The 16588-nt window shown below is 38.2% G+C and overlaps 1 protein-coding gene across 1 annotated transcript; it reads right to left on the bottom strand.

The window, feature by feature from the left end:
* Nucleotides 1–1836: 1836 nt before the first annotated feature.
* On the bottom strand, nucleotides 1837–2775 carry LOC108391919 (olfactory receptor 2H1-like). Its single transcript, XM_017651812.3, has one exon. It carries the CDS (start codon nucleotides 2773–2775, stop codon nucleotides 1837–1839), a length of 939 nt encoding a protein of 312 aa, XP_017507301.2.
* Nucleotides 2776–16588: the final 13813 nt, after the last annotated feature.

Below are 16588 nucleotides of genomic sequence, written 5' to 3'. Positions count from 1 at the left end.
TGATGAAAAGGGGGAAACAACATGACAAAAATTCTGAAACATCCTTAAATAAGTGACATAATGGCCAGAGAATGAGGGAGTGAGAAACAGGGAATGACATTAGTCAAGAGCTTTGGGACATATCTAACCAGAAACTCCACAATCTGGGATGAAGTCATTTCAACAATCATTAGAAGGTCCCCAGGACCACCACATCCACCTTGCATATGACCAGTGTCTGACCATCACCAACAACCAATCCATGAGCCTTCTCCATGGACAAACTAACTCTCCCAGGACTTTCCCTGCTTCAGATTAGCCCACCTTCCTTATCTGTAGTCATTGTGAATTTGCCAAATGTTCTTTTCTTGAAACCCTTCATAAATGTGTCCTATATCTTAAGTCTGTTGGACAAGTTGTTTTTGTTAAGTAGTCTTGTTGTTGGTTAATCAGAAATTTCCTGTCTCAGGACTCAGCCTTTATCTGGCTGCATCTATAAAGGCTCAGTAAAACTTTTATTTTAGATATCTCTCAGCCTCTAGAGTTTCTGTTTTGTCATTACCTTCATTTTCTCTTAGGTATACTGGTCATTATGTCAGAATGACCCATTACAAGGTTCTTGTGTGAATAGTATCGACTTGAGCCTCTAGCTCTAAGCCATCTGTCTTCTATAGATCTTGACATCAGTGCCACTCATAGGCCTCTACTTTAAGTAACTGTTGATAAAGATATTTGGCAACCACCCCAAAGACCCTGTGATTAATCAGAGAATGGGGATGTCTTACAAACGCCATGACATCATAGTTATTTCTGTTAGCACAAGGGCCTAGCCAATGTCAACAAACCTTCATGGAAATTCCAACTCAATTTATTGTGCCAGCTTTGAGGGACCACCTGTTCATGTCCTGGTTCCTCTAGGAAAAATTCACTTGGATTTAGGTAGAGTTGTGTTTGTACAATTTCGTGATGAAGGAGACAGAGTATCCATGAGCCACATTTTTAAAAAAGGCTTATTTCTGTAATGTGAAATAGCCTCAATCTTATGTACTATATTTAAAATACCATATAATATAACTAATATATCATATGTTCAAAGGTTATAAATAGATGAATATATTTGGATAAATATTTTTAATCTAGGAAATGTGCTATAATAAAATGTGTGTAATTATATTTATTTGTGATCAAATGGAGGTTAAATTAAGTGTGAATTACATTTAGAGATCTATTTATCTCATGATTTAGCTCATTCTAGATCTAGATTCACATAGCTCTAAGACACCTCAGTAACATGGCTTCATTTTCTGAAAACTCCAAATAAAGAATATACCTCGATATATGCAGCTAGCATTTCTTCTTTATACCCAAGTTGTCACTCAAAATAAATTAAAAAGAAAAGATAACATATGTATTAGAAGCCTAGGGAACTCCAGGGAAATTTCTCTCCATTCAGACATGTATAAAAGAAAACAAGATATGTAGTTCTCTACAGTTTTTTTTAATTAAAAAAGATGAATGATAGATAACTTGTTGGTTTTCTGAAACATAACTGTTTAACTCATGGTGCTTTTATTAAGAAATGATAGTATATATTCTTCAGAAGTAGACTCTGAAAGCAGTATTACACCCTAGACAAATATATTTTGAACACTTATTAGGTGCCCAAAACAGGAATTGCATTTATACAGATTTTTTTAAAAGAAATTGGCGTGTGAAATACTAGGAATGAAGAATGTGACAACTTACTGTCTTTGCCCTAAAAGTACCCTTTTAAATATAACAATTCAAAGATATTCTAATGGAGACTGTGTTAATGCCATGATTTTCAACATCCTTTCTGGTTCAAAAGATTGGCTTCTATTTTTTTTGTGTGTTGACCCCCTTTCTCAGCAGTCTCTGCAGAGCATCCCTCACCTCTTTGTTCCTCAGGGTATAGATGAGGGGGTTCAAAAGAGGGGTAACCAAAGTGTAGAAAAAGGCAAAGAACTTTCCATATTTTGATGCAAAGTGGTTCTTGGGGTCTGTGTAAACAATGGCGACTGTCCCGTAAAACATGAAGACCACAATGAGGTGGGAGGAGCAGGTGGCGATGGCCTTCTTCCTTCCCTCATCAGACTGGAGTTTTTGCAAGGCTTGAGCTATGTAGACATAAGAAGTCAGAATCAGTGCCACTGGCAACATGGTGAGGAGGTCAACAGAGATGATCATCTGCCACTCATTTGCAGAGGTGTCTCCACATGCCAGGCGTATGAAGGCAGGAACCTCACAAAGAAAATCATCCAGGTGGTGGTGGGTGCAAAAAGGCAGCTGGAATGTGATGATAGACTGGGTCACAGATTCTATCAGGCCTGATAACCAGGCTGTGAGCACAAGCTTCCAACAGAATTGAGGATGCATAATGATGGTGTAGCATAGGGGCCGGCAGATAGCAACACAGCGGTCAAAGGCCATCACCACCAGCATGACACCTTCTGTGACACCAAGACAAATTAACACAGAGAGCTGGATGGCACAGCCTGTGTAGGTGATGCTCTTGTCTGGCCCCCACAGGTTGGACAACATCTGGGGCGCAGCAGTTGTGGTGAAGCAGAGATCCAGGAAGGAGAGATTGCTGAGGAAGAAGTACATGGGGGTGTGGAGACGAGGGTCCGCGCAGGAGAGCAGGATGATGGCTGAGTTGGTGATGATGATCATGGTGTACAAGAGGATCACAGCCCAGAAGAGAACGGTTTCTATAAAGGACCATTTGGAGAAGCCCAGAAGGATGAATCCCACTGGGAAACTCTTGTTGGTCATTGCTGGAGACTTTGGCATTGGGTTTGGATGTAATTGTAAGCCAGATTTTGTGAATAAATTCTGTGAAAGGCTATTCTTCCATTTATCTAGAGAAGGCAAGCATTGCTTGTTCTCCAGTGGGTCTTGGGACATGGTACATATGGGTATTTCCTCTTACATTAGATCAACAGGATATAACCTCTTTTCCATAAGGCTGTGTTTTTTTCTATAAACGGAGGTATTGGTAAGATATTATACTTGGTATGTACCTCCAGAATGCAATCACAACACTCCCAGTGAACGCCTTACATACTTAACGCAGATCATATACATGTTCTTCCCAGAACATCTTTTATCCATATTTATAGTAACTCTCTATAAAGTTTGGAATTAAATGTTAAATACAGTTTTATCTTTCAGATAAGCAGTCCCATATATATCAAAATTTAATCCACATTGTTTGATGATGTTAAAAAGAACATGTGAAATAGAGATTATCTCAGATACACAGCCCTTCTACACTAAATGTAGATCCCAAACAACATAAATCATCCCCTCAGTCTGAAAAACCTTCTTGGGATAGGAGATAAGTTAACACTTATAACAATACAATCCTAAGATAGACCCGGGCTCTTTTATCATAACTAAAGTAATTTAAGTTACTTTAAGTAAACAAGTTTAAAATCTTGAGACACTATCTTATATTAAAAATGGTTGTAATAACTCCCATCTTGAGAACTCATGTCCAGATTAATGGGAATAACATTATAATACTATTTGCTACCTTTCATCAAAAGAACACATAACATGATAAAACAGTAGAACAGAAAGGACTATAAGTGCTAATTATCACACAATAAATATCTCTTTTGTTCTCTAATAATCAACTGGGGATAGTAAATGATGTTTTTTAATAGTTATTAAAGTACAGAAATAAAGCACACTGAAAAATTATGAAATCAGATGATTTCAAAGCTCCACTTCATGGTCAAGGAAGTTGTGCATTGCTATTAGCTAAATAATACTAACCCAGGGAATTTGATTTTTAGAAAATAGCATTAGAATTTTAATTTTATGTTTTCCAGGAACTATATAAAAGTTCAGAGAAAATCAAGAATGTAAAAGGCACAGGACACAAAAAAAATACTGTTAAGTAAAGGAAACTGAATTTGTACATTGTGAATATTAAAATTTGAAAGTGAACAAACAATGCAAAAGTTTGAGGAACACTATGGGAAACAGGTTGTCTTAACTAACAATGTCCCAGGTATTAACTGAATGCCTGCCATGTGCCACTCATTGACCTGTAAATGGGAATATTCTGTGAACAAAAGAGATTAACTGTCTTCTTATATCAAACCTGTAGTCTGATGGATGTGAGAGAAAAGGTAACAGAGTTAGAAAATCAAAAGGATTCAACTATTTTAGGTAACGAGATCTAGAAATGAGGAAAACCCAGGATATTTTAACTGAGTATAACAGTGGAGGACTGAAAAGCAGAGGAAGGTCACTTCACTCCAGGGGAACAGGAAGAGCAAATAGCCTAGTGCTAAAGGAGTGTGTCAGCTCTGAGATCCCCAGCAGGATGGGGAAAGCACAAGCCCTGTGCCCTGCAGGTGGTCAGATACGTCAGCCAGACACACCTTCTCTCCTCTAAGTTCACACGGTCATCCTGAACTGATGGCATTCGTTCTCTGTGAGGCACCCTGACTCCGATATGGAATGTTTGTTCCACTCCATCGCACCCCACAGTATCGCCTCCTCAATTCTCTCATTTCAGTGTTATTTCACCAACTTACCTTGATCTGGCTCAGAGCAATACTGCATGAAAGCATGGCATTAGGACAAGAAAGTTCAAAAGTTCAAGTGGCTGTAAATTTTGAAATATCACATATTCACGTCTTGCTGACATAAAGAAAAAAATAATTCAGATTACGTTTTTTGCCAGTTATTTCTTGAAAAAATCCAATTGACTTATGTTTATAAAATATACCATTTTTACTCTACGGATGCATTTTTTAACAGTATAGATAATTTAAGATATTTATGAAAAAGAAAAAAGAAATGAAGGAAACTCATACTACCGTCAATATACTTACATATTATAAAATTTGGTTTCTTACTTTCAATGCATAGCTTAATAAATAATTTAAATTGATCAATATGTCACATGAATTAACAGATATAAAATGGAATCACAGTGTATATAGCTCCATATCTGCCAATATTAAAATTATGTAATATTCTCATGACTTAAATATCATAGAAAATCACTTCTTTGAATATAAATTTTTATAATTGCCTTAGTGATAGGATGTACATAAAGATTTCCTATTATTATAAATGTAGATTTCTTACAACATTTTACTAATCTTAAATACTGAGATGAATATATAAATAATTCCTTGATTCCATGGTTTTTTATTTAAATAATAATGCCCTTTTCTGAATAACATACAGATGTTGCTTCCCATCAAGTATTTACCCTGACACAGCAGATTGCGGAATTTGGTTAGTTTACTTTATTCACAATACCAGTTGTAATCACCAGTTTTTTCCTGTCTGTAATACAGCAACAGAGGGGTCCTATTGTGGATTTCAGGTAAAATTGCAATATTTCCATAATCTTCCCCCCCTTAGTGCATCTCCATATCAATAGGTGTTTCCAAGGGGTAGAGAAGCAGCAGTCCATCTCCATATCAGTATGTGATTACAAGGGGAGAGTGAGGGCTTACCTGGATGGGAGAGGTTGAGTGGGGCCCCTTATTGCAGCCAGGTCATGAGACACAGGTGAGGAGAAGTGGATGACTACTTGTAAGCAATAAATGGGTTTCTCTCACTTCACTTCTCCCTTTGACTGATTTCGGCTTCAAAGGTAATTTTCTCAGAGCTGGAAACTTATGCCCCCTCTTGAGTTACATGGATTTAATTATCATTTTTGTGATTGATGTGTGCTTTTATATTTATAGGTCATCTTCAGGTTCTTCATAAAGGTTTGTGCCCTTTTAAGGTTTTATATGCTTATCATTTGCTGATTCATATGTAAAAAATTCTTGTAGAATATAGACCGTTAGCTTATGATTAATCATTAGATGTAATTAAAAAAATATTTTATAATGGTTTATCTCTTTTTCCTAATCTCATAAATATTTATTTTTCCTTTTTCATATCCTAAAATATTTTCCATGGTATTTTCTTCATTTGTTTTTCCATCATTTAGGTTAATCTTTACCCTTATGTTTGTCTAGTTGTTTTGTTTTATTCCACTTAAAAATTTAACATTAAAAAAATACAAAAACAGGATCTAAAGTCTATTAATAGTTTGTTACTAAATATTCAAAGAATTTTACTGAAGACCCCTTTTTCAGTTCAATGCATCACAGCAGCAATTTCACTGCTTGTATTTTCCAAGAGTTTTGCTGACATCATGGCAGGGAGCCACATTTTACATTGTCATTGTTATTGCCCCAAATGAACCAATCTGTTATGGGGAGTAGATGTATCTCTTTGCTTCTGCATTTATCTGTCTCTTGTCTATTTTCATCATATTGGCACTAAAATCTTTCAGTCTTCTCAATAAGTAGTACTGATAATGTAGCTTAATATATGCAGATTTTAGTTTGAAATAGGGCATTGTTTCTCTATGGCTTACTCTGTTCCTGAATAGCATATATAAGTATCCAAACATGTGAAATAATTAATACCAAGAGTTTACACTTTAAAAATATTTTACTAAATAATCTACTACTTAATTCTTGCTGCCTTTCAAAATATGGAATTTTCAAAAACTCACTGCTCTAATATGATAAATGAAATACTGTGTAGAAAAATTTCTATGATAAAACAGTCATTCAAAATAGTGAGTTTGTGTGTATTGACATGTAGATTATAAAATACATAAATAACACAAAAACATTGGTAATGAAGAGAGCAAAATGATATTGTGTGCAGCTTAAGTAGACCTTTTTCCATGAATTTCCACAGAAATTATTACAAATTCACTTCAAATCCTGGAAAATCTTCCATCTAAATGTATACGTCTGAATTTTTCTCTATTCATCTTCTTACCTTTCCACCTCAGAAATGAAGTGACTTACCCGTTTGGAAGGGAGATGGGTGGGCGAGTTGGGCAAACATGAGCCTTCTCAGAAGCCGCCCCAGACCTTCCTGCCTGGAGGCCTGGTCTCGGGTTCCCTCGCCCCGTGTGCCTCCCCAGATAAATACGTGGCGTTCTGTGGGCCTCTGGAGGCAGGCAGGAGAGGCACAGCACTGTTTCCCACTGAGAAAGAACATGAGGAGCACGAGGGAACCAGGCCCTCAGGAGGTCCTCAGGGTCTGTCCCTGCATGTAATCATCTGCTGGTCCCCAAATGCTATGAAGACAGAGACGATGAAAAGAGTACTCTCCTTGTTTTCCATGAATGGCCTGAGATAACACATTATTTACAGTTGACACTTTTAAATTAACTTAATTAAGCAATTGATTTATTGATTTTATATACTAAAGGTTTTGCTATTCCATTTTATTTATTCACACCACAGATATTCGTTGAGTGCCTGTAGTGTGTGTCCATCCCTATTTTAGTCATTGAAGACAATCAGAACAGAAGAAAATAGGAAGAATTAAGAAAATACTCTATATCAATTTGAAATTAATTTCATATCCTTTTTTCTTGCAAATATAGTTGGGAGAACACAGTGATAGATAACATACAGGCCTAGTGCAGCTGTGTAGAATATATAACAGAATTAATAGGCTTTAAACACATTTCAAAACCAATTTCTGAATGAAATTTAGTGGTAGCTAAAAATAGAAAGATACTACTTTAAAACAATGTATTCTCTTTAGGCAACATTCAATAATTTTATATCAAAAGTAGAAATTAAGAAGGAAATATGACAAAAACATGATAAAATCAAATTAGAAAAGGAATAACATTTACAAAAATATTAAAAGTTTTTCCTTTTTTGTTTAATGTTTTATTTATTTTTATTGATGTATAGTTCATATACAATATATTATTTTCAAATGCATAGCAGTGATTGGAAAGTTCTCTATAATATTAAATACTCATCACACAGTATAATTATTGGCATCATACAGAGATAGTAGAGTATGATTACTATATCCTTTATGCTGTACTTTCTTCCTCTGAGTAATATATATTATGATTGGGATTTTGTGTCTTTTTATCCCCTTCACCTTCCTCACCAACCCATTCCAAGACCTCCCCCATGGTAACCACAAGTTACTTCTCAACGTCTATGAGTCTACTGCTGGCTTTTGTTCATTTGTTTCACTTTCTTTCATTTTTAGATTCCACCTATAAATGAAATCTTATGGTATATGTCTGTCTCTGCCTGATGCATTTCACTGAGTATTATACCCTCTAAATCCATCTATGTTGGTGCAAATGGCAATATTTATTCTTAAAAAATGTACTAAGATATAATATTTCTGTTAAATTATATTCAAATACCATACATGATTTATCCAAGGAGAAATATAAAAAGTAGGGAATAATATTGAGCCCACAAAGACGAGTAATAAATAGAAGATAAAAATAGAATTTCAAAATGATCTGCAGATTAAATGAAGAATAGATAACAGCTAAAACTGACTAAAACCAGAAAATAAGCCTCAAAACTCTTGAGACTAAATCAGAAAAATGAAAAGATTAAAAAGCAAATGGTCAGTTGAACACAAAAACTATTAAACATAAAATTGAATTACTCTTTAGAAAATATAACTAAATGAATGCAATGAAACATATACTCAGATATATTTCTCAATACGTTGTATTTTCTATATGTATACACATCTTGGCATACATGGAACTATAGGAACAAACTGTGAATTTCTAGAAACACTGGGCAAAAGCATCAAATTGTTAGGCAGAAAATTAGATATGAGTGGGGTGCAGAGAAAATGAGGCCAGTAAATATCACTAAAAGGGACCCAATAAGTTAACCAGCAAAAACCAGAGAGCCAGAAAGGACTCACAGAGTTAATGAGTTGATTAGTTCAAGTTCAAAAGTCCAGGAGTAACTTGGAATATCTGGATATTCCCCAGATAAAGAAAAGTATCCCGGCATAGCACATGTCTTTATTGTGTCAGTGAGATCATGCCATTGTAGAATTTACTTTAGCCTGTTAAAAGGCCCAGCTTGAGGGGCAGAGCCAAGATGGTGGCATGAGTAGAGCAATGGAAATCTCCTCCCAAAACCACATATATTTTTGAAAATACAACAAAGAAAACTCTTCCTAAAAGAGAGACCAGAAGACACAGGACAACAGCCAGACCACATCCACACCTGCAAGAACACAGCAACTTGCAAAGGGGGTAAGATACAAGACCCAGCATGGCGGGACCCAAGCGCCCCACACCCCAGCTCCCGGTGGGAGGAGAGAAGTCGGAGTGGGGAGGGAGAGGGATCCCAGTATGCTAAATACCCAGCCCCACACACCCGCACCAGAGCACAGACACAGTGCGTGTGTGGGGTGTTGGAAACTAGGGGAACAAGACACTAAGTCCTGTGAGCAGATCCCTGTAGACATTGCACCCGAGGACAAAGAAAAGTGAGTGCTTTTTGGAAGTCTTAAAGGGACAGGGACCCCACCACCAGATGGAAGCATCCTGGGACACTTAGCCCAGAAGCAGGGAATCTGGGGAACTCTGAGTTCTCTAACCCTCTGGGCAGCAGGGAGCACGGAGGACCCTCATGGAGATAAATAGCCTCCCAGTCGTTCCTCCTCCAACGCAGCCCCAACATATTGGAGCAGCAGCCCGAGGCAGGCCACGCCGACAGCAACAGTAGAGATAAGCTGGGTAAGAATCAGCCCTTTCTGCACGCAGTTGCCCAGCACAAGCCACTAGAGGTCGCTGTTCTCCCAAGAAAGGAAGGCCACAAAACAACAAGAAGGGAATTTCTTCCAGCTGTCACTTGTGCCAGCTCTGCAAACTGTCACTATAACCATGAAAAGGCAAAATTACAGGCAGAACAAGATCACAGAGACAACACCAGAGAAGGAGACAGACCTAACAAGTCTTCCTGAAAAAGAATTCAAAATAAAAATCATAAACACGCTGATGGAGATGCAGAGAAATATACAAGAGCTAAGGGATGAAGACTGGAGGGAGATTACAGATGCCAGGAAGGAGATTACAGAAATGAAACAAACTCTGGAAAGATTTATAAGTAGAATGGATAAGATGCAAGAGGCTATTGATGGAATAGAAACCAGAGAACAGGAACGCATAGAAGGTGACATAGAGAGAGATAAAAGGATCTCCAGGAATGAAACAATATTTAGAGAATTGTGTGACCAATCCAAAAGGAACAATATCCATATTATAGGGGTACCAGAAGAAGAAGAGAGAGAAAAAGGGATAGAAAGTGTCATTGAAGACATAATTGATGAAAACTTCCCCAAACTGGGGGAGGAAATAATTGAACAGACCATGGAAATACACAGAACTCCCAACAGAAAGAACCCAAGGAGGACAACACCAAGACACATAATAATTAAAATGGCAAAGATCAAGGACAAGGACAGAGTTTTAAAGGCAGCTAGAGAGAAAAAGATCACCTATAAGGGAAAACCCATCAGGCTATCATCAGACTTCTCAACAGAAACCTTACAGGCCAGAAGAGAATGGCATGATATATTTAATGCAATGAAACAGAAGGGCCTTGAACCAAGGATACTGTATCCAGCACGATTATCATTTAAATATGAAGGAGGGATTAAACAATTTCCAGAGAAGTAAAAGTTGAGGGAATTTGCTTCCCACAAACCACCTCTACAGGGCATTTTAGAGGGACTGTTCTAGACAGGAGCACTCCTAAGACTAAACAGATGTCACCAGAGAAAATAATATCACAGCAAAGAAAGCAGACCAACCAAATACTAACTAAAGGCAAAAAATAAAATCAACTACCCACAAAAACAGTTAAAGGAAACACAAAAGAGCACAGAATAAAACAACCAACATATAAAGAATGGAGGAGGAATAAGAAGGGAGAGAAGAAAAGAATCTCCAGACAGTGTATATAACAGCTCAATAAGCGAGCTGAGTTAGGCAGTAAGATAGTAAAGAAGCTAACCTTGAACCTTTGGTAACCACGAATCTAAAGCCTGTAATGGCAATAAGTACATATCTTTCAATAGTCACCCTAAATGTAAATGGACTGAATGCACCAATCAAAAGACACAGAGTAACAGAATGGATAAAAAAGCAAGACCCATCTATATACTGCTTACAAGAAACTCAGCTCAAACCCAAAGACATGCACAGACTAAAAGTCAAGGGATGGAAAAACATATTTCAGGCAAACAACAGTGAGAAGAAAGCAGGGGTTGCAGTACTAATATCAGACAAAATAGACTTCAAAACAAAGAAAGTAACAAGAGATAAAGAAGGACACTACATAATGATAAAGGGCTCAGTCCAACAAGAGGATATAACCATTCTAAATATATATGCACCCAACACAGGAGCACCAGCATATGTGAAACAAATACTAACAGAACTAAAGGGGGAAATAGACTGCAATGCATACATTTTAGGAGACTTCAACACACCACTCACCCCAAAGGATCGATCCACCATGCAGAATATAAGTAAGGACACAGAGTCACTGAACAACACAGTAGAACAGATGGACCTAATAGACATCTATAGAACTCTACGTCCAAAAGAAACAGGATACACATTCTTCTCAAGTGCACATGGAACATTCTCCAGAATAGACCACATAATAGCTCACAGAAAGAGCCTCAGTAGATTCCAAAGAATAGAAATTCTACCAACCAACTTTTCAGACCACAAAGGTATAAAACTAGAAATAAAGTCTACAAAGAAAACAAAAAGGCTCACAAACACATGGAGGCTTAACAACATGCTCCTAAATAATCAATGGATCAATGAACAAATTAAAATAGAGATCAAGGAAAATATGGAAATAAATGACAACAAACAAAGCCCCAACTTCTGTTCAGGATGCAGCGAAAGCAGTCTTAAGAGAAGAAGGAAGAACAATCCCAAATGAAGAGGCTAACATCACAATTATCGAAACTGGAAAAAGAAGAACAAATGAGGCCTAAAGACAGCAGAAGTAGGGACATAATATAGATTAGAGAAGAAATAAACAGAATTGAGAAGAATAAAACAGTAGAAAAAATCAATGAAACCAAGAGCTGGTTCTTTGAGAAAATAAACAAAATAGATAATCCTCTAGAAAAACTTATGAATAGAAAAAGAGAATCAGCACACATCAACAGAATCAGAAATGAGAATGGAAAAATCACACAGACTCCACAGAAATAGAATTATTAAAGACTACTAAGAAAACCTGTATGTTAACAAGCTGGAAAACCTAGAAGAAATGGACAACTTCCTAGAAAAATACAACCTTCCAAGACTGACCAAGGTAGAAAAACAAAAGTTAAACTAAAAATGAGCAAAGAAATTGAAACGGTAATCAAAAAGCTACCCAAGAGCAAAACCCCCATGGCAGATGGATTTACTTTGGAATTTTATAAGACATACAGAGAAGACATAATACCTATTCTCCTAAAAGTTTTCCAAAAAATAGAAGAGGAGGGAATTCTCCCAAACTCATTCTATGAAGCCAACATCACCCTAATACCAAAACCAGGCAAAGACCCCACCAAAAAAAAAATTACAGACCAATATCCCTGATAAATGTAGATGCAAACATACTCAAAGAATTTTAGCAAACCGAATTCAAAAATATATCAAAAGGATCATACACCATGACCAAGTCGGATTCCTCCCAGGGATGCAAGGATGGTACAACATTCGAAAATCCATCAACATCATCCACCACATCAACAAAAAGGAGAAAAACCACATGACTATCTCCATAGATGCTGAAAAAGCATTTGACAAAATTCAACATCCATTCATGACAAAAACTCTCAACAAAATGGGTATACAGGGCACATACCTCAACATAATAAAGGCCATATATGATAAACCCACTGTCAACATCATACTGAACAGCAAGAAGCTGAAAGTTTTTCCTCTGAGATCGGGAACAAGACAGGGATGCCCACTCTCCCCACTGTTATTTAACATAGTACTGGAGGTCCTAGCCACAGTAATTAGACAAAACAAAGAAATACGAGGAATCCAGATTGGTAAAGAAGAAGTTAAACTGTCACTATTTGCAGATGACATGATATTGTACATAAAAGACCCTAAAGACTCCACTCCAAAACTACTAGAACTGATATCGGAATACAGCAAAGTTGCAGGATACAAAATTAACACACAGAAATCTGTGGCTTTCCTATACACTAACAATGAACCATAGAAAGAGAAATCAGGAAAACAACTTCATTCACAATTGCATCAAAAAGAATAAAATACCTAGGAGTAAACCTTACCAAAGAAGTGACAGACCTATACCCTGAAAACTACAAGACACTCTTAAGAGACATTAAAGGGGACACTAACAAATGGAAACTCATCCCATGCTCTTGGCTAGGAAGAATTAATATCATCAAAATGGCCATCCTGCCCAAAGCAATATACAGATTTGATGCAATCCCTGTCAAATTATCAACAACATTCTTCAATTAACTGGAACAAATAGTTCAAATATTCATATGGAAACACCAAAGAGCCAGAATAGCCAAAGCAATCCTGAGAAGAAAGAATAAAGTGGAGGGGATCTTACTCCCCAACTTCAAGCTCTATTACAAAGCCATAGTAATCAAGACAATTTGGTACTAGCACAAAAACAGAGCCACAGACCAGTGGAACAGAATAGAGACTCCAGACATTATCCCAAACATATATGGTCAATTAATATTTGATAAAGGAGCCAAGGACATACAATGGTGAAATGACAGTCTATTCAACAGATGGTGCTGACAAAACTGGACAGCTCCATGTAAGAGAATGAAACTGGATCACTGTCTAACCCCATACACAAAAGTAAATTTGAAATGGATCAAAGACCTGAATGTAAGTCATGAAACCAGAAAACTCTTAGAAAAAAACATAGGCAAAAATCTCTTAGACATAAACATGAGTGACCTCTTCTTGAACATATCTCCCTGGGCAAGGAAAACAAAAGCAAAAATGAACAAGTGGGACTATATTAAACTGAAAAGCTTCTGTACAGCAAAAGACATCATCAATAGAACAAAAAGGTACCCTACAGTATGGGAGAATATATTTGTAAATGACAGATCCGATAAAGGCTTGACATCCAAAATATATAAAGAGCTCACCCACCTCAACAAACAAAAAACAAATAATCCAATTAGAAATGGGCAGAGTTATGAACAGACAGTTCTCCAAAAAAGAAATTCAGATGGCCAAAAGACACAAGAAAAGATGCTCCACATCGCTAATTATCAGAGAAATGCAAATTAAAACCACAATGAGATATCACCTCACACCAGTAAGGATCGCCACCATCCAAAAGACAAACAACAACAAATGTTGGTGAGGTTGTGGAGAAAGGGGAACCCTCCTACACTGCTGGTGGGAATGTAAATTAGTTCAACCATTGTGGAAAGCAGTATGGAGGTTCCTCAAAATGCCGAGTGGAGAAAGAGAAATATCAAATGTTTTCACTCATATGTGGAGTATAAGAACAAAGGAAAAACTGAAGGAACAAAACAGCAGCAGAATCACAGAACCCAAGAATGGACTAACAGGTACCAATGGGAAAATGACTGGGGAGGATGGGTGGGTAGGGAGGGCTAAGGTGGGAAGAAAGGGTCTATTATGATTAGCATGCATAATGTGGGAGGTGGGAGAAAGGGGAGGGCTGTACAACACAGAGAAGACAAGTAGTGATTCTACAACATTTTGCTATGCTGATGGACAGTGACTGTAATGGGGTTTGTGGGGGGGACTTGGTATAGGAGAGAGCCTAGTAAACATAATATTCTTTATGTAATTATTGATTAATGATAATAAAAAAAGAGGAAAATGGGGATTACTCCCTGATAGGATAAAACTAACTGCAAATCAATGATTAATTCATTCTTTACATATCCTTAATTTTGATCTTCCAAAGGGTTTCAGATGATCAGCTATAGAAGTACATTTTTCTGATAATATTCCTTTCTCTTAATAAAAAAATAGTTCCCATGTGGTGATCTCCAATAGGCTCTTCACAATGGTATAAAGGTCATATCAAAGTGTGGGTAAAAGGTTTGTTTGTGTTTATACAGAGGATCAAAGCCTAATTTGGCTACAAAGAAAATGAATTAAGATACGATATGAAGAAGAACATCCAACATCAACATCCTCTGGAAGAGTCATTGCAGAAGATTGTGGGGGCCCGGCCTACGGCCGAGGCTGAGCCCTACTCTAGCTGGACAACGCCCTAAAGATGGCGCCTGCTTCCCTGTTGGGGATTGGCCCAGCAGACTTCCATACCCGTGCACAGCTCGTGCTGCCCGCTTAGAGTGGCGCGTGACACCTATCCGCTTAAAGGTCACGCATGATACTGTCCCGGATTGGTTGGGTGACTGAATATAAGGGAGCCCACCGGGAGGGAAAAAAGAGCTGCCCGACAACTGCTGTAACCGCCGTGAGAGATTAGACAATAAAGCCTAGAGAAGAATCAAGATCTTGGGCGTGTTGCTTCGGTCCTTGAAGGGTCGCAACAAGTGGTGCCAAAACCCGGGAATTGCTAAACCTCGTCGCGACCTGATCCGCTGACCCTGGTGCCTGCCGATGAACGTCGCTGGACGCCATTCAGTCAGCTGGCCAGACAGGGAGAGGGAACCGAGGAGGGTGAGTGGATCGGCGAGTAAATTGAAAGTATATGTGGCAGGGCAGACAGCAGGCAGTTGCGGTGGGTGTTTATGTGTAGTGTGTGTGTCCTGTTAGTGTTTGTGACATTGTTTATTATAATATATGGAATGAGGAGGCACCAGTAAAGGTTCGCAGAGCAGCGACGAAATCAAAAGGTTCGCAGAGTGGCGACGAAATCAAAAGGTTCTCGGAATTAGCGACGTAGTCCAACTAAATCATAACTAGGATACTTGCCCCTTTAGAGAGAGGATGGGGACGGAGGCCTCTAGGGTTAGGGCCGAGGAACCTCTGAAAGCACTCCTTAGACAAGAGGGAGCCCCTTAAAATGAAGACTGCCAGGGCATTCCTGAACACTATAGAGAATCATGCCCCATGGTTCTTAGATGAAGGAAAAATCACCAGCCCTTTCCACCAGGGACATCCAACATCAACATCCTCTGGAAGAGTCATTGCAGAAGATTGTGGGGGCCTTATACTCATATGTGGAGTATAAGAACAAAGGAAAAACTGAAGGAACAAAACAGCAGCAGAATCACAGAACCCAAGAATGGACTAACAGGTACCAATGGGAAAATGACTGGGGAGGATGGGTGGGTAGGGAGGGCTAAGGTGGGAAGAAAGGGTCTATTATGATTAGCATGCATAATGTGGGAGGTGGGAGAAAGGGGAGGGCTGTACAACACAGAGAAGACAAGTAGTGATTCTGCAACATTTTGCTATGCTGATGGACAGTGACTGTAATGGGGTTTGTGGGGGGGACTTGGTATAGGATCCCTATTTGGGGTCGAGTAAAAAATTGCCTGAAGGGACAGAAGCCAAGCTGCTGAGAGGCCATCCAAGAGGGGGAGGAAATATTAGAGGAAGTACGAAAAGAGCATGCCTCCGCAAAGGCATCGGAAGGGGGATCTGAACAGGGACTGCCATATGACGAGGATGAAGACGGGGAACTTTCGGGGGATGAGCTAGAGAACAGGTTTAATAGCAGAGTTAAACTAACCACAGAGACTCTTTACAGTGAGCAGT

The sequence above is a fragment of the Manis javanica genome, chromosome 14 (assembly GCF_040802235.1).
Source record: "Manis javanica isolate MJ-LG chromosome 14, MJ_LKY, whole genome shotgun sequence".
NCBI classification, from domain to species: domain Eukaryota; kingdom Metazoa; phylum Chordata; class Mammalia; order Pholidota; family Manidae; genus Manis; species Manis javanica.
This window is presented reverse-complemented; position numbering and strand designations above follow the sequence as displayed.